The sequence below is a fragment of the Pelodiscus sinensis genome, unplaced genomic scaffold (genome assembly GCF_049634645.1).
Source record: "Pelodiscus sinensis isolate JC-2024 unplaced genomic scaffold, ASM4963464v1 ctg156, whole genome shotgun sequence".
NCBI classification, from domain to species: domain Eukaryota; kingdom Metazoa; phylum Chordata; order Testudines; family Trionychidae; genus Pelodiscus; species Pelodiscus sinensis.
This window is the reverse complement of record NW_027466003.1, coordinates 174,406-192,568: the sequence shown is the minus strand read 5'-3', so window position 1 is coordinate 192,568 and position 18,163 is coordinate 174,406. Positions and strand designations below refer to the sequence as shown.

At 74.5% G+C, this 18,163-nt stretch overlaps 2 protein-coding genes across 2 annotated transcripts in view; one reads left to right on the top strand and one right to left on the bottom strand.

Moving 5' to 3' along the window:
* LOC142825870 (FHF complex subunit HOOK-interacting protein 1B-like) overlaps positions 1 to 3,338 on the bottom strand; it is a 14,838-nt gene extending 11,500 nt beyond the window's left edge. Inside the window, 2 exon segments of the mRNA XM_075918015.1 lie at positions 1,129 to 1,173; positions 3,203 to 3,338. The gene's annotated coding sequence lies outside the window, so the exon portion shown is untranslated.
* The window catches only part of LOC142825869 (cyclic nucleotide-gated channel alpha-4-like), a 23,870-nt gene extending 5,707 nt beyond the window's left edge, over positions 1 to 18,163 (top strand). The window contains 9 exon segments of the mRNA XM_075918013.1: positions 4,359 to 4,549; positions 9,874 to 9,987; positions 13,678 to 13,784; positions 15,345 to 15,487; positions 15,489 to 15,780; positions 15,783 to 16,340; positions 17,641 to 17,909; positions 17,911 to 17,946; positions 17,948 to 18,163. Coding sequence (XP_075774128.1) covers positions 4,359 to 4,549; positions 9,874 to 9,987; positions 13,678 to 13,784; positions 15,345 to 15,487; positions 15,489 to 15,780; positions 15,783 to 16,340; positions 17,641 to 17,909; positions 17,911 to 17,946; positions 17,948 to 18,022 — 1,785 coding nt within the window. The 3' untranslated portion in view covers positions 18,023 to 18,163.

Genomic DNA, 18,163 nt, shown 5'->3' with positions numbered 1-18,163 from the left:
GGGCTGCCCAGGAGTTACACCCGCTCGCCGCCTCCGCCTGTCCTGCCGCTGGGCTGCCCAGGAGTTACACCCGCTCGCCGCCTCTGCCTGTTCTGCCGCTGGGCTGCCCAGGAGTTACACCCGCTCGCCACCTCCGCCTGTCCTGCCGCTGGGCTGCGCAGGAGTTACACCCGCTCACCACCGCCTCTGCCTGTTCTGCTGCTGGGCTGCCCAGGAGTTACACCCGCTCGCCACCTCCACCTGTCCTGACACTGGGCTGCGCAGGAGTTACACCCGCTCACTGCCTCTGCCTGTCCTGCCGCTGGGCTGCGCAAGAGTTACACCCGCTCGCCCCCTACCTCCGCCTGTCCTGACACTGGGCTGCGCAGGAGTTACACCCGCTCACCGCCTCTGCCTGTTCTGCTGCTGGGCTGCCCAGGAGTTACACCCGCTCGCCCCCTACCTCCGCCTGCCCTACTGCTGGGCTGACTGAGAGTTACAGCCACTCGCCACCTCCGCCTGTCCTGCCACTAGGCTGCCTTCAGTGCTGCATGCCGTCCTCCGTCAGCATGCGACCTGTGCCAGCCTCACCTGCCGAGTGACTGGCATGATCCCTCCCACCCGACCCGGCGCCGCCTGTGACGTACCCGTGCCAGCCTCACCCCCACACGCCCCTGGCCCAGCACGCCGCGGCTGAGCTGTGCTAGCGCTGGCAGCAGCGTCACCGAGCCCTGTGCAGCACCGAGGGGCTGGGCTCTAGTCCCCGTCCCCACCTAGTCTCCGAGTCAGCTTTGGAGTTTTGTGGGTCGACCCCTCACCCAGCATGCTCCAGGACCACAGGCTGTGGGGCTGCCCCATGCTCAGGCAGCTGCCAGGGGGCAGCGGCTACCCCCCCAGCCCAGGAGAGCGAGGGTCTTGGGGGGAGGGTCAGCAGCCCACCCAGGCAGTCCGTGCCCCATGCCGAAACTACACCCGCCGAAGGGCGAGACCCACAACCACAGCCCCTGCCGCAGGACCGGCCAGCGGGCACCAGCGCCCGGCCAGCAACGACCCCCCACCCGGAGGGGAGACCTGGCCGACGCACGTTCCACCTGCCCCACGTAGTGCCACCAGGGCCCCCAGCTCCGCCCCGCCCCACAGCCCTGCTACCTGGCAGAGGGGGTGGCCCGAGGTCATGTCCTGGCCGGGCGAGGGCTGCAAAAGAGAGAGAGAGACCACCACTGAGACCAGCATCACCCCCGCCCGGCCCAGTGCCCACCAGCCCCACGGCCAGCCCCCCCCCCCCCCCCGGCCCAGTGCCCGCCAGCCCCACGGCCAGCCCCCCCCCCCCGGCCCAGTGCCCGCCAGCCCCACGGCCAGCCGGCCCAGTGCCCGCCAGCCCCACGGCCAGCCCCCCCCCCCCCCGGCCCAGTGCCCGCCAGCCCCACGGCCAGCCCCCCGCCCGGCCCAGTGCCCGCCAGCCCCACGGCCAGCCCCCCGCCCGGCCCAGTGCCCGCCAGCCCCACGGCCAGCCCCCCCCCCCGGCCCAGTGCCCGCCAGCCCCACGGCCAGCCCCCCCCCCCCCGGCCCAGTGCCCGCCAGCCCCACGGCCAGCCCCCCCCCCCCGGCCCAGTGCCCGCCAGCCCCACGGCCAGCCCCCCGCCCGGCCCAGTGCCCGCCAGCCCCACGGCCAGCCCCCCCCCCCGGCCCAGTGCCCGCCAGCCCCACGGCCAGCCCCCCCCCCCCGGCCCAGTGCCCGCCAGCCCCACGGCCAGCCCCCCCCCCCCCGGCCCAGTGCCCGCCAGCCCCTCGGCCAGCCCCCCGCCCGGCCCAGTGCCCGCCAGCCCCTCGACCAGCCCCCCGCCCGGCCCAGTGCCCACCAGCCCCACGGCCAGCCCCCCCCCCCCCCCCGGCCCAGTGCCCACCAGCCCCTCGACCAGCCCCCCGCCCGGCCCAGTGCCCGCCAGCCCCACGGCCGGCCAGCCCGGCCCAGTGCCCACCAGCCCCTCGACCAGCCCCCCCCCCCGGCCCAGTGCCCGCCAGCCCCACGGCCAGCCCCCCGCCCGGCCCAGTGCCCACCAGCCCCACGGCCAGCCCCCCCCCCCGGCCCAGTGCCCGCCAGCCCCACGGCCAGCCCCCCGCCCGGCCCAGTGCCCGCCAGCCCCACGGCCAGCCCCCCGCCCGGCCCAGTGCCCACCAGCCCCACGGCCAGCCCCCCCCCCCGGCCCAGTGCCCGCCAGCCCCACGGCCAGCCCCCCGCCCGGCCCAGTGCCCACCAGCCCCACGGCCAGCCCCCCGCCCGGCCCAGTGCCCACCAGCCCCACGGCCAGCCCCCCCCCCCGGCCCAGTGCCCGCCAGCCCCACGGCCAGCCCCCCGCCCGGCCCAGTGCCCGCCAGCCCCACGGCCAGCCCCCCCCCCGGCCCAGTGCCCGCCAGCCCCACGGCCAGCCCCCCCCCCCGGCCCAGTGCCCGCCAGCCCCACGGCCAGCCCCCCCCCCCGGCCCAGTGCCCGCCAGCCCCACGGCCAGCCCCCCGCCCGGCCCAGTGCCCGCCAGCCCCACGGCCAGCCCCCCGCCCGGCCCAGTGCCCACCAGCCCCACGGCCAGCCCCCCGCCCGGCCCAGTGCCCACCAGCCCCACGGCCAGCCCCCCCCCCCCGGCCCAGTGCCCGCCAGCCCCACGGCCAGCCCCCCGCCCGCCCAGTGCCCGCCAGCCCCACGGCCAGCCCCCCCCCCGGCCCAGTGCCCGCCAGCCCCACGGCCAGCCCCCCCCCCGGCCCAGTGCCCGCCAGCCCCACGGCCAGCCCCCCCCCCCGGCCCAGTGCCCGCCAGCCCCACGGCCAGCCCCCCCCCCCCGGCCCAGTGCCCGCCAGCCCCACGGCCAGCCCCCCGCCCGGCCCAGTGCCCACCAGCCCCACGGCCAGCCCCCCGCCCGGCCCAGTGCCCACCAGCCCCACGGCCAGCCCCCCGCCCGGCCCAGTGCCCACCAGCCCCACGGCCAGCCCCCCCCCCCCCGGCCCAGTGCCCGCCAGCCCCACGGCCAGCCCCCCGCCCGGCCCAGTGCCCGCCAGCCCCACGGCCAGCCCCCCCCCCGGCCCAGTGCCCGCCAGCCCCACGGCCAGCCCCCCCCCCCGGCCCAGTGCCCGCCAGCCCCACGGCCAGCCCCCCGCCCGGCCCAGTGCCCACCAGCCCCACCCCCCCCCGCCCGGCCCAGTGCCCGCCAGCCCCACGGCCCCGCCCGCTCACCGCGCCGCCGCCATCTTGCCGCCGCCTCCCGACGCAGCCGCCGCCCGGCCCCGCCCCCCTCGCCGCTCATTGGCCAGCCCGCAGGGGGGGGGCAGGCCCCGGGGCAGGCCCCGCCCCTGACCCTGCCTCAGTTTCCCGCGCGGCGCCGCCTCTTCGGCTGGGGCCGCGGGCCCCTCGGGGGCTCCGCTCTGCGCCCCCCCGGGCCCCCCCCCCCGAGCAGCGCCCAGGGAAACTGAGGCACGCTCGGCCTGAGACTGCGGAGCCGGTGAACAAAGGCCCCGCCCCCGCCAGACCCCTTCGCCCCCCCGCGCCCCCCCGCCCCTCCCCCCGCCAGACCCCTTCGCGCCCCCCGCCCCTCCCCCCTCGAGACCCCTTCGCCCCCCCGCCCCTCCCCCCTCGAGACCCCTTCGCCCCCCCGCCCCTCCCCCTCCAGACCCCTTCGCCCCCCCGCCCCTCCCCCTCGAGACCCCTTCGCCCCCCCGCCCCTCCCCCCTCGAGACCCCTTCGCCCCCCCGCCCCTCCCCCTCCAGACCCCTTCGCCCCCCCGCCCCTTCGCCCCCCCGCCCCTCCCCCTCGAGACCCCTTCGCCCCCCCGCCCCTCCCCCTCGAGACCCCTTCGCCCCCCCGGCCCCTTCGCCCCCCCGCCCCTCCCCCTCGAGACCCCTTCGCCCCCCTCCAGACCCCTTCGCCCCCCCGCCCCTCCCCCTCGAGACCCCTTCGCCCCCCCGCCCCTCCCCCTCGAGACCCCTTCGCCCCCCCGGCCCCTTCGCCCCCCCGCCCCTCCCCCTCGAGACCCCTTCGCCCCCCCGGCCCCTTCGCCCCCCCCGCCCCTCTCCCTCGAGACCCCTTCGCCCCCCCCGCCCCTCCCCCTTCAGACTCCTTCGCCCCCCCCCGCGCTCCCCGCCCCTCCCCCCTTCAGACTCCTTCGCCCCCCCCGCCCCCCCCGGCCCCTTCGCCCCCTGCCCCTCCCCCCGCCAGTCCCCACTGCTCCCCAGTCCCCTTCACGCCTGCCCCCCGCCCGCGCCCCGCCGGGCACCCCACTGGCCCCCACGCTGGGCTGGCCTTAGCCCCAGCCCTGCCCCAGAGCCGTGGGGGGGCCCCGTGGGGCGAGGTAGCGGCTGCCCCCGGGGCCCCATTACGCCGGCGCCCGCGCTGATTGCTGCCTTTAGTGCCGGGGCCGGGGCTCAGGTGCGGGGCCCCGCGGGGCCCGGCGCGGTTGCTAGGAGCCGGCGCGCACCAGCCGGCGCGCACCAGCCGGCACTACCCCAGCGCGGCGCGGTCACCGGGGCAGGCATGGGCCGGCGGCTGGGCCCCACGGCGCAGAGCAGCGGGGGCGCCCGCCCCCAGGTGAGTGGGGCCCAGCCCCCCCGCGGCCTCCCCCCCACAGCCGGAGGGGCTGGCAGCCGGCAGGGCGCCCGGGAGGGTCCTTGGGCCCCGCGACCCAGCGTGGCTCTGAGGGGGCAGCACTGGAGCCAGGCCCTGCCCCCCCCAGCCCCCCATGGAGCCAGGCCCTGCCCCCCCTAACCCCCCACTGGAGCCAGGCCCTGCCCCCCCTAGCCCCCCACTGGAGCCAGGCCCTGCCCCCCACCCTCCAATGGAGCCAGACCCTGCTCCCCCCGCCCCCCATGCAGCCAGGCCCTGCCCCCTCTCTACCCCCCCATGCAGCCAGGCCCTGCCCCCCCCCCCCCCCCGCAGCCAGGAACACTGGGGGATGGCCCCGGTGCCCAGCCTCTCGCACAGCCCAGGGCACAACCAGCATCCCCCCATTGCCCCACCCAGCAAGGCCGTCTCTTGCCAAGGGCTCCCGGACACTTACCTGCCCTCCCCCACCCCGCTGAGGGTCGCCCGTGTGATGGCGCATTGGGGTCCCCCGCCTCCTGCACCCCCAGAATGGCACGAACAGACTCCCCCAGCCAGTAGAACAGAGATGGTTTATTGCTCCTCCAGGATACAGCCCAGATGTCACCAGGTTCCAGGGCAGGCCTAGGACGCCTCAGCCCCCCTTGAGATGGGGCAGTGGTCTCGGCTTCTAAACCCCCCAGCCTTTGCTGAGGCTGCTTCCTCCATGCTCCCAGACAGAAACTAGCTCACTCTCCTCCAGCCCTGCCCCCCAGCCAGGGCAGCATCCACCTTCCTTTGTTCCTCTCCTTGGGGGGTAGCTGGTCAGACAGGTTGAGAGACCCTTTGCATAGTGACCCATCCCCTGTCCTTCTGGGCCGTGGTACCAGCGGCAGCCAGTGGGGTTACCACAGACCCATAGAAACCAGCCAGGTACCCCCACTACGTCACAGTTCTCCCCACTCCGAGAGCGAACTGAGCAGGGTCACTCCGCTCGTGACCTAGGGAAGTTCGGGTCCTCTGCGTGGGAACCCGCCCTGGGGACATGGGTGCTCCCCTTGACTCGGGCCGGCCGTGGCGAGGTCCCACATGAATCGGCTTCCCTCTGTCCACTCGCCGCCCCGCTCCAAGGTCAACCGAGTCAAGGAGGCCCTGCTGCACAAGTTCGGGCTGACCCCCGAGATGTACAGGAAGAAGTTCCGGGGGGTACAGAAAGGGCCACGGGAGACCTATGTGGACCTGGCCTCCCGCCTGGCGCAATACTGCCGCAAGTGGGTGTCTGGAGTCGGAGCCCAGACCGCAGAGGAGCTGCTCAAGCTGGTCATGATGGAGCAGTTCTATGAAGTGTGCCCACCCAAACTGAGGCTGTGGCTCAAGGACCGGAGACCAGAGAACCCCCAGGAGGCCGGGAGACTGGCGGATGAGTTCACGGAGAGCCGGTCCGGGTGTGAACGGGAGTCCCGGAGAGAGAGGGAACCGCGCAGAGACCGGATCTCGGCTGAGCGACGGAGGGAGTCAACTACGGGGCGAGACCAAGGAACAGGTCGTCTGCGCCCCAGAGAACCAGCCAGGCCCTGGACAGAGACAGCCCAAAGCCTAACTTGCCAGCGCTGTGGGCAAAAAGGCCACAAGAGGGCTCAGTGCACCAGGTCCCAGGACCGGGGACTTTTCCAGGGTTAACTGGCTGGGGCGGGAGGAAGGGCAGGCTGCCCCAGAGGCAGGGGCTGGCAGGCAAACCTCAGCTCAGAGAGAGGGGAAGGATGCTCAGTGCACCTCCCCTGGGAGGCCTGACCCTCGGGAGGCGGATTTCTCTGTGTACCGGGTGGGGGCAGGACGGCCCCTGCGGAGCGAGTGCCTCATACCCCTGGAGGTGGATGGTAGGAAGGTGACGGGCTTCTGGGACACGGGGGCGGAGGTGACTCTGGCCCGATCCGACATAGTGGCCCCGGAGCGGATACTACCCCACGCGCAGCTGACCCTGAAGGGCATAGACGGGTCCCCGTTTAAGGTGCCTGTAGCCCGGGTGCATCTGAAATGGGGGGCGAAGGAAGACCTCAAGGAAGTGGGGGTGCACCCACACTTCCCCACCGAGGTGCTGATGGGGAATGACCTAGAGGAGTGGCCCCATGAATCCCAACGGGCTCTAGTCACTACCCGGAACCAGAGCCAGCGGGGGGCTGACAACGTGGGTCCAGGGAAGGACTCCTGGCAGCGTCCTCAGGGTCCCATCCCAGTGGACACGGGGTCCAGCCAGGCGGGGACTCCGGACCTAGGCAAAGGTGGGGGACAGGTCCCGATCCCTGCCTCAGCAGCTGAATTCCAGGCTGAGGTGCAGGCAGACCCCTCCTTGTAGAGGCTGAGGGACCAGGCTGGCCTCCGTGCAGCTCAGCCTCGGGGGAGAGGTGGCCAGGAGAGATTCCTGCGGGAGCGTGGACTCCTGTTCCGTGAGTGGCTCCCCCCCAGGAAGGCGAGGGCATGGGGGGTCCAGCGGCAGCTGGTCGTCCCCCGAAAGTATCGCCTCAAGCTGCTGTATTTGGCCCACGACGGCCCCGTTGGGGGCCACCGGGGGATCCGGAGCACCCGGCTGAGGCTGCTCCAGCACTTCTATTGGCCGGGAATCTTTACAGCCGTGCAGCGGTACTGCCGGTCCTGTGACTCCTGCCAGAGGGGCGGGAAGGCCCAAGACAGGAGGAAAGCGGCTTGGGGGTCTCTACCCCAGATAGAGGACCCTCTGGGCTTGCTGAGAGAGTTATGGGAGGGGAAGGCCTCCCTGGATGGAGCATCGGGGATGGAAGCCGCCCTGGCTGTCCAGAGAAGGCTCACTGGGCTCATGGCCCCGGCCCGAGAGACCCTGGCCAGAGATCAAGGCCAGCGGAAGGGTGGGTGTGACCCCCGAGGACAGGCCTGGGCCAGTCGCCCTGGAGCGGGGCGGCGAGTGGACAGAGGGAAGCCAGCTCATGTGGGGCCTCACCACGGCCGGCCCGAGTCAAGGGGAGCACCCATGTCCCCAGGGCGGGTTCCCACGCAGAGGACCCGAACTTCCCTAGGTCACGAGCGGAGTGACCCTGCTCAGTTCGCTCTCGGAGGGGGGAGAACTGTGACGTAGTGGGGGCACCTGGCTGGTTTCTATGCTGCTGGCTCTGGGGTAACCCCCACTGGCTGCCGTGGGTACCACGACCCAGCAAAACAGGATGAGTCACTATGCAAAGGGTCTCTCAACCTGTCTGACCAGCCACCCCCCATGGAGAGGAACAAAGGCAGGTGGATGCTGTCCTGGCTGGGGGCAGGGCTGGAGGAGAGTGAGCTAGTTCCTGGCTGGAAAGCAGGGAAGAAGGAGCTGGGGAGGGGGCTGGGACTCCCCCATCTCAAGGGGGCATTGAGGCCTCTTAGCCCCAGTTCCTGTAACCAGATGACATCTGTGCTGGGCTGTATCCTGGAGAAGCAATAAACCACCCTTAATTCTACTGGCGGGTGGAGTCTGTTCGTGCCATTTCGGGGTGCAGGATATTGGGGACCCCCCATGCGCGGTCACAGCTGGTAGGACAGGTTGAGAGACCCCTTTGCATAATGACCCATCCCCGTCCTTCTGGGCCGTGCTACCGGCGGCAGCCAGTGGGGTTACCACAGACCCATAGAAACCAGCACGTTCCCCCCCCACTATGTCACAGCCCGGCCCTGCCCCTCCCTCTCTCCGCCGCGGGTCACCCGGCCCTGCCCCTCCCACACCCCACTGCGGGTCGCCCGGCCCTGCCCCCTCCCCTGCCCCACTGCGGGTCGCCTGGCCCTCCCCTGCCCCACTGCGGGTCGCCCGGCCCTCCCCTGCCCCACTGCGGGTCGCCCGGCCCTGCCCCCTCCCACACCCACTGCGGGTCGCCTGGCCCTCCCCTGCCCCACTGCGGGTCGCCCGGCCCTCCCCTGCCCCACTGCGGGTAGCCCGGCCCTGCCCCCTCCCCCATCCCACTGTGGGTCGCCCGGCCCTGCCCCCTCCCCCATCCCACTGCGGGTCGCCCAGCCCTCCCCTGCCCCACTGCGGGTCGCCCGGCCCTGCCCCCTCCCCCATCCCACTGCGGGTCGCCCAACCCTCCCCTGCCCCACTGCGGGTCGCCCAGCCCTGCCCCCTCCCCCATCCCACTGCGGGTCGCCCAACCCTCCCCTGCCCCACTGCGGGTCGCCCGGCCCTGCCCCCTCCCCCATCCCACTGCGGGTCGCCCAGCCCTCCCCTGCCCCACTGCGGGTCGCCCAGCCCTGCCCCCTCCCCCATCCCACTGCGGGTCGCCCAGCCCTGCCCCCTCCCCCATCCCACTGCGGGTCGCCCAGCCCTCCCCTGCCCCACTGCGGGTCGCCCGGCCCTGCCCCCTCCCCCATCCCACTGCGGGTCGCCCAGCCCTCCCCCGCCCCACTGCGGGTCGCCCAGCCCTGCCCCCTCCCCCATCCCACTGCGGGTCGCCCAGCCCTCCCCTGCCCCACTGCGGGTCGCCCAGCCCTGCCCCCTCCCCCATCCCACTGCGGGTCGCCCAGCCCTCCCCTGCCCCACTGCGGGTCGCCCGGCCCTGCCCCCTCCCCCATCCCACTGCGGGTCGCCCAGCCCTCCCCTGCCCCACTGCGGGTCGCCCAGCCCTGCCCCCTCCCCCATCCCACTGCGGGTCGCCCAGCCCTGCCCCCTCCCCCATCCCACTGCGGGTCGCCCAGCCCTCCCCTGCCCCACTGCGGGTCGCCCGGCCCTGCCCCCTCCCCCATCCCACTGCGGGTCGCCCAGCCCTCCCCCGCCCCACTGCGGGTCGCCCAGCCCTGCCCCCTCCCCCATCCCACTGCGGGTCGCCCAGCCCTCCCCTGCCCCACTGCGGGTCGCCCAGCCCTGCCCCCTCCCCCATCCCACTGCGGGTCGCCCAGCCCTCCCCTGCCCCACTGCGGGTCGCCCGGCCCTGCCCCCTCCCCCATCCCACTGCGGGTCGCCCAGCCCTCCCCTGCCCCACTGCGGGTCGCCCAGCCCTCCCTTTCCCATCCCACTGCGGGTTGCCCGGCCCTCCCTTTCCCCACCCCACTTCAGGTTGCAGGGCCCTGCCCCCACCACCCCACTGCGGGTAGCCGGGCCCTGCACCCTCCCCCATCCCACTGCGGGTCGCCCGGCCCTGCCCCCTCCCCTACTGCGGGTCGCCCGGCCCTGCCCCCTCCCCCACCTCACTGTGTGTTGCTCTGGCCCTGCCCCCCTCTAACCCTTACCCCACACACTCCCTGCCCCCCTCCCCACCCCGCTCTGGATCACCCTGGACCTGCCCCCGGCCCGCCCCCCCACTCAGGGCAGGCGCTGATGGCCGCGTGCTCCGTCCCTCCAGCGGTGGTGGTGGCCCGAGGACCTGGGTGCTGGACCCCGCGGGGGATCTTCACTACTGGTGGCTGAGCATCATGGTGCTGCCCATCATGTACAACTGGATCCTGCTCATCTGCAGGTGGGTGGGGCGGGGGCACAGAGCGGGGGTACCGGGCGGGGGCAGGGCGGGGATGGGGGCACAGAGCGGGGGTACTGGGCGGGGGCAGGGCGGGGATGGGGGCACAGAGCGGGGGCAGGGCAGGGATGGGGGCACAGGGCAGGGGGGCGGGGGCACAGAGCGGGGTACCGGGCAGGGCGGGGATGGGGGCACAGGGCAGGGGCGTGGGGGCAGGGCGGGGTTGGGGGCACAGGGCACGGGGGCGGGGGCACAGAGCGGGGGTACCGGGCGGGGGCAGGGCGGGGATGGGGGCACAGGGCAGGGGGGCGGGGACACAGAGCGGGGGTACTGGGCGGGGGCAGGGCGGGGATGGGGGCACAGGGCAGGGGGGCGGGGGCACAGAGCGGGGGTACCGGGCGGGGGCAGGGCGGGGATGGGGGCACAGGGCAGGGGGGCGGGGGCACAGAGCGGGGGTACTGGGCGGGGGCAGGGCGGGGATGGGGGCACAGGGCAGGGGGGGCGGGGGCACAGAGCGGGGGTACCGGGCGGGGGGGTGCAGGGCTGGCGACTGGGGCGGGGGCGGGGGGAGGGGGCTGTGGGTGAGGAGCAGCGCTGGGCCCCAGCTGGCCCGTGGGTCAGAGCTGTCGTTGCTGCCCCAGAGGGCGGGGGGGGGGTGGCCCCAGCGCCTCGACTCTGGGGGCTGAACGGCACGTCGGGGCCCCACCCCGCCCCCTGCGCAGCCAGACGGACCCGCTGGGCGGGGGGGGGGGTCACTGCTTGCTCCGAGACACGGCCCGGGGGGCACCCAGGCCCCGAGCCCCCAGCACCCCACTTAGTCCCGGCCCTTCGGGTTTGCCCAGCCCAGACGGGCCCGTCGTCAAACCCCAGAACAGGGCTCCCCCGGGCAGCCCCCCCCTCGGCCCCCGGCCCCTCCCCCCCGGGCAGCCCCCCCTCGGCCCCCGGCCCCTCCCCCCCGGGCAGCCCCCCCCTCGGCCCCCGGCCCCTCCCCCCCGGGCAGCCCCCCCTCGGCCCCCGGCCCCTCCCCCCCCCGGGCAGCCCCCCCTCGGCCCCCCGGCCCCTCCCCCCCGGGCAGCCCCCCCTCGGCCCCCGGCCCCTCCCCCCCCGGGCAGCCCCCCCCCTCGGCCCCCGGCCCCTCCCCCCCGGGCGGCCCCCCCCTCGGCCCCCGGCCCCTCCCCCCCGGGCAGCCCCCCCTCGGCCCCCGGCCCCTCCCCCCCCCGGGCAGCCCCCCCCTCGGCCCCCGGCCCCTCCCCCCCGGGCAGCCCCCCCCTCGGCCCCCGGCCACTCCTCCCCCGGGCAGCCCCCCCCTCGGCCCCCGGCCCCCTCCCCCCCGGGCAGCCCCCCCTCGGCCCCCGGCCCCTCCCCCCCCGGGCAGCCCCCCCCTCGGCCCCCGGCCACTCCTCCCCCGGGCAGCCCCCCCCTCGGCCCCCGGCCCCTCCCCCCCGGGCAGCCCCCCCTCGGCCCCCGGCCCCTCCCCCCCCGGGCAGCCCCCCCCTCGGCCCCCGGCCCCTCCCCCCCGGGCGGCCCCCCCTCGGCCCCCGGCCCCTCCCCCCCCGGGCAGCCCCCCCCTCGGCCCCCGGCCCCTCCCCCCCGGGCAGCCCCCACCTCGGCCCCCGGCCCCTCCCCCCCGGGCGGCCCCCCCCCTCGGCCCCCGGCCCCTCCTCCCCCGGGCAGCCCCCCCTCGGCCCCCGGCCCCTCCCCCCCGGGCGGCCCCCCCCTTTGTTCACACCCCTTCCCTGGCCAGCTGGAAAGCTGCTAGTCATGGTCCATGTGCCCTGCCCCCAGGATCCGCCCCCCAGACTCCGGCCAGTAGGGGTCACCCACAGCACCCAGTGACTGCCAACCAGTGAACCCAGGGCCACAAGAGTGAACAGCCCCCCCACGTCCTGGAGACGTACAAAGGGCCCCCCCACATGGCAAACAGCCCCCATATCGCAGAGACGTACAGACGGCCCCCCACATGGCAGAGACAGCCCCCCCACGTCACAGACAGCCCCCCATATCGCAGAGACAGCCCCCCCACGTCACAGACAGCCTCCCATATCGCAGAGACAGCCCCCCCAGTCACAGACAGCCCCCCACATGGCAAACAGCCCCCCCAGTCACAGACAGCCCCCCATATCGCAGAGACATACAGACAGCCCCCCACATGGCAGAGACAGCCCCCCCAGTCACAGACAGCCCCCCATATCGCAGAGACGTACAGACAGCCCCCCCACAGCACAGACAGCCCCCCATATCGCAGAGACGTACAGACGGCCCCCCACATGGCAGAGACAGCCCCCCCAGTCACAGACAGCCCCCATATCGCAGAGACGTACAGACAGCCCCCCCACATGGCAGAGACAGCCCCCCAGTCACAGACAGCCCCCCATATCGCAGAGACGTACAGACAGCCCCCCACATGGCAGAGACAGCCCCCCCAGTCACAGACAGCCCCCCACATGGCAGAGACAGCCCCCCCAGTCACAGACAGCCCCCATATCGCAGAGACGTACAGACAGCCCCCCCACGTCACAGACAGCCCCCATATCGCAGAGACGTACAGACAGCCCCCCCACGTCACAGACAGCCCCCATATCGCAGAGACATACAGACAGCCCCCCACATGGCAGAGACAGCCCCCCCAGTCACAGACAGCCCCCATATCGCAGAGACGTACAGACAGCCCCCCCACGTCACAGACAGCCCCCATATCGCAGAGACGTACAGACAGCCCCCCACATGGCAGAGACAGCCCCCCAGTCACAGACAGCCCCCCATATCGCAGAGACGTACAGACAGCCCCCCACATGGCAGAGACAGCCCCCCCAGTCACAGACAGCCCCCCCATATCGCAGAGACGTACAGACAGCCCCCCACATGGCAGAGACAGCCCCCCCAGTCACAGACAGCCCCCCCATATCGCAGAGACGTACAGACAGCCCCCCACATGGCAGAGACAGCCCCCCCAGTCACAGACAGCCCCCCATATCGCAGAGACGTACAGACAGCCCCCCACATGGCAGAGACAGCCCCCCCAGTCACAGACAGCCCCCCATATCGCAGAGACGTACAGACAGCCCCCCCACAGCACAGACAGCCCCCCATATCGCAGAGACAGCCCCCCCAGTCACAGACAGCCCCCCACATGGCAGAGACAGCCCCCCCAGTCACAGACAGCCCCCCATATCGCAGAGACGTACAGACAGCCCCCTGCATGGCAGAGACAGCCCCCCCAGTCACAGACATCCCCCCACATGGCAGAGACAGCACCCCCACGACACAGACAGCCCCCCATATCGCAGAGACGTACAGACAGCCCCCCACATGGCAGAGACAGCCCCCCCACGTCACAGACAACCCCCCATATCGCAGAGACGTACAGACAGCCCCCCACATGGCAGAGACAGCCCCCCCACGTCACAGACAGCCCCCCATATCGCAGAGACGTACAGACAGCCCCCCACATGGCAGAGACAGCCTCCCCACGGCACAGTGACAGCCCCCCAGTCACAGACAGCCCCCCCATATCGCAGAGACGTACAGACGGCCCCCCCACGTCACAGACAGCCCCCCATATCGCAGAGACGTACAGACAGCCCCCCACATGGCAGAGACAGCCCCCCCACGGCGCAGTGACAGCCCCCCCACATGGCAAACAGCCCCCCATATCGCAGAGACGTACACAAACGGCCCCCCCACGTCACACAGGTCCTGCTTCCCGGACGTGCAGCAGCAGCACCTGGGCGTGTGGCTCAGCCTGGATTACCTGAGCGACCTGCTCTACCTGCTGGACATCGGCGTGCGCCTGCACACGGGTGAGTGTCCCCCGCCCGGCCCCCCACATCCCTGCGCCCCCCGCCCGGCCCCCCACATTCCCCCGTCCTCCGCCCGGCCCCCCCCCCGTCCTCCGCCCGGCCCCCTGCGTCCCCAGCGGCCCCCCACGTCCTTGCGCCCCCCACCCGGCCCCCCGCAGCCCCCCACGTCCTCCACCCGGCCCCCCGTGTCCCACGCCCCCCGCCCGGCCCCCGCGTCCCCTGCCCAGCCCCTGGTGCCCCCGCGCCCCCCGCTGGCCCCCCCCCGTGCCAGCGCCCACCGAGACACGCGCCCCCCCCCCGTGCCAGCGCCCACCGGGACACGCGCCCCCCCCCCATGCCAGCGTCCACCGGGACACGCGCCCCCCCCGTTGCCAGCGCCCACCGGGACACGCGCCCCCCCCCATGCCAGCGTCCACCGAGACACGCGTCCACCGAGACACGGGCCCCCCCCCGTGCCAGCGCCCACCGGGACACGCGCCCCCCCCCATGCCAGCGCCCACCGGGACACGCGCCCCCCCCGTTGCCAGCGCCCACCGGGACACGCGCCCCCCCCGTTGCCAGCGCCCACCGGGACACGCGCCCCCCCCGTGCCAGCGCCCACTGAGACACACGCGCCCCCCCCCCGTTGCCAGCGCCCACCGAGACACGCCCCCCCCGTGCCAGCGCCCACCGAGACACACGCGCCCCCCCCCGTTGCCAGCGCCCACCGGGACACATGGCCCCCCGTGCCAGCGCCCACCGAGACACACGCGCCCCCCCCGTTGCCAGCGCCCACCGAGACACACGCCCCCCCCCTCGTTGCCAGCGCCCACCAGGACACGCGCCCCCCCGTTGCCAGCGTCCACCGAGACACGCGCCCCCCCCCCCGTGCCAGCGCCCACCGAGACACGCCCCCCCCCCGTTGCCAGCACCCTCCGGGACACGCGGCCCCCCCGTTGCCAGCGTCCACCGAGACACGCGCCCCCCCGTTGCCAGCGCCCACCGGGACACGCGCCCCCCCCGTTGCCAGCGTCCACCGGGACACGCCCCCCCCCCGTTGCCAGCGTCCACCGAGACACACGCCCCCCCCCGTTGCCAGCGTCCACCGAGACACACGTCCCCCCCGTTGCCAGCGCCCACCGAGACACACGCCCCCCCCCCGTTGCCAGCGTCCACCGAGACACCCCCCCCCCGTGCCAGCGTCCACCGAGACACACGCCCCCCCCCCCATTGCCAGCGTCCACCGAGACACACGTCCCCCCCCCGTTGCCAGCGTCCACCGAGACACACGCCCCCCCCCCCCGTTGCCAGCGTCCACCGAGACACACGCCCCCCCCCCCCGTTGCCAGCACCCACCGAGACACACGCCCCCCCCCCCCGTTGCCAGCACCCACCGGGACAACGCGCCCCCCCGTTGCCAGCGTCCACCGAGACACACCCCCCCCCGTGCCAGCGCCCGCAGAGACGCGCCCCCCGCAGTGCCCTGGGATGCCAGGCTGTGCCCCAGAAACAGCAGGGCCTGGCAGTCTCTCCCCAGCTCCACCCGCTGCCTTGGGCCCCCTCTGGCCCCTCTGCCCGCAGGCTTCCTGGAGCAGGGGATCCTGGTGCAGGACCGGGCCCGGATCTGGCGGCACTACCTGCGCTCCGCGCCCCTGCTGTGGGACGTGGCCTCCGTGCTGCCCACCGACCTGCTGTACCTGCGGCTGGGGCTGGGCGTGCCGGCCGTTGCGGGCCAACCGGCTGCTGCGCACCCCGCGCCTCTTCGAGGCCTTCGACCGGCAGGAGACGCGCACGGCCCACCCCTACGCCTTCCGCATCGCCAAGCTCATGCTCTACGTCTTCGTGGCCATCCACTGGAACGCCTGCGCCTACTTCGCGCTCTCGGGCGCCCTGGGCTACGGCTCCGACACCTGGGTCTACCCCAACCACAGCCAGCCCGGCTTCGGGCACCCGCTGCGCCAGTACCTCTACAGCTTCTACTTCTCCACCCTCATCCTCACCACCGTGGGCAACACGCCGACCCCCAGCGCCAGGAGGAGTTCCTCTTCATGGTGGCCGACTTCCTCATGGCCGTCATGGGCTTCGCCTCCATCATGGGCAGCATGAGCTCCGTCATCTCCACCATGAGCGCGGCCGAGGCCGCCTTCTACCCCGACGGCGACCGGGTGAAGGGCTACCTGCGGCTGCACCGCGTGGCCGGGCGCCTGGAGCGCCGCGTCCTGCGCTGGCACCAGCACCTGCACCTCAACAAGAAGGTGACGGACGAGCTGCGGGTGCTGCAGCACCTGCCCGAGCGCCTGCGGGCCGAGGTGGCCGTGAGCGTGCACCTGGCCACCCTGCGCAAGGTGCAGCTCTTCCAGACCTGCGAGCAGAGCCTGCTGGAGGAGCTGGTGCTCAAGCTGCGGCCCCAGGTCTACAGCCCGGACGAGTACGTGTGCCGCAAGGGCGACATCGGGCGCGAGATGTACTTCATCCGCGAGGGGCGGCTGGCCGTGGTGGGCGACGACGGGCGCACGCAGTACGCTGTGCTGGGCGAGGGCCTCTACTTCGGCGAGATCAGCATCATCAACATCAAAGGTAGCCCCCCGGCCTCGCTGGCCCCCCGGCCTCCCTGCCCCCTGGCCTCCCTGCCCCACGGCCCCCTGGCCTCCCTGCCCCACGGCCCCCTGGCCTCGCTGGCCCCCCGGCCCCCATCCTCCCGGCCTCGCTGGCCCCCCGGCCCCCAGCCCCCCGGCCTCGCTGGCCCCCCGGCCTCCCTGCCCCACGGCCCCCTGGCCTCTCTGCCCCCCGGCCCCCTGGCCTCCCTGCCCCATGGCCCCCATCCTCCCGGCCTCGCTGGCCCCTCCGGCCTCGCTGGCCCCCCGGCCTCGCTGGCCCCCCGGCCTCGCTGCCCCCCCGGCCTCACTGCCCCCCCGGCCTCACTGGCCCCCCCGGCCCTCGCTGGGCCCCGGTCCCCAGCCTCACGGCGAGATCAGCATCATCAACATCAAAGGTAGCGCCCGGCCGCGGGCAGGGCCGGCTGGACTCTCGGCCTCCCGACTCCTTGGCCCTCCAGGCTTCAGGGCCCCCCCGTCTCCCGGCCCCCTGCCTCCACTGGGCTATTTGGGGGGCTCCCTGGGGTTGGGCCCTGGGGGGCTCTGAGGTGGAGCTGCTCCTGTAGGGTGTGTGGGGCTGTGAGGGCGCGTCGGGGTCCCCGGAGCAGCCAGCAGAGCAGAGCAGGGGCTATGGAGTGCCCAGCACAGCCCAGCACAGCCGGGACGTGGCCACAGGGCCAGGGCGCCTCAGGCCCTAGGGTTGGGGTCCGTCGCCCCTAGACCCCAGCTTAACCCGTTCTCTCCATGCTTCCCGGCCAGCCCCTGCCCCCCCCCCCCCCCGCCCGGCCTCCCAGCCAGGTGCTGGTCTCCCCCCTCCCTGGGCGGCTGAGCCTGGTGTCTGGGTTAATCCACATTTGGGAGAGTCACTGAATCTCCCATCCCAGCGCAGGGGGCCCCGGGTCACAGAGCAGACAGCCCCCCACTGCATCACAGAGGCCAAGATTTGGGGCACGTGGGGCCACCTGTGGGTCTGGCCGTGGCATGTGTGGGGCTGGTCCATGGGGCATCTGGGCTGGGACGTGGAGCTGGGCCCTCGGGCATGTGGGCTGGGGCATGGGGCTAGCCGTGGGGCACATGGGCTGGGGCGTGGGGCCGGCTGTGGGACGTGTAGGTTGAGGCATGGGGGCCGGCTGTGGGGCGAGTGGAGACGGCAGTGGGGCACATGGGCTGGGGCATGCGGCTGGCCGTGGGGTGTGTAGGCTGAGGCATGGGGGCCGGCTGTGGGGCGTGTGGAGACGGCAGTGGGGCGCGTGGGCCGGTCCCAGCATGTGGGTTCTCCCCAGGGAACAAGTCCGGGAACCGGCGCACGGCCAACATCAAGAGCATCGGCTACTCGGACCTGTTCTGCCTGTCCAAGGAGGACCTGCGGGAAGTGCTGGCCGAGTTCCCGGCCGCCCAGGCCGTGCTGGAGGCCAAGGGCCGGGAGATCCTGCAGCGCATGGACAAGCTGGACCTGCACGCCGAGGAGGCGGAGCTGGAGCGCGAGGCGGCGGCGCGGCGGCGGACGGCGGCGCTGGAGCAGGCCCTGGACACCCTGCAGACCAAGTTCGCCCCGCCTGCTGGCCGAGCTGGAGTCCAGCGCCCTCCGGGCTGGCGCTGCGCATCGAGCGCCTGGAGTGGCAGCGGGGCTGGGCCGGCGGGGAGGGGGCGGGGCCCAGGCAGTGAGGGCCGGGGGGGAGCATGACAGGGGCACAATCAGCAGCTGCAAGCGCCCGGCCACGCCCGGCCCCTCCCCGCCGCCCCGAGCGCCCGGCCACGCCCGGCCCCTCCCCGCCGCCCCCGAGCGCCCGGCCACGCCCGGCCCCT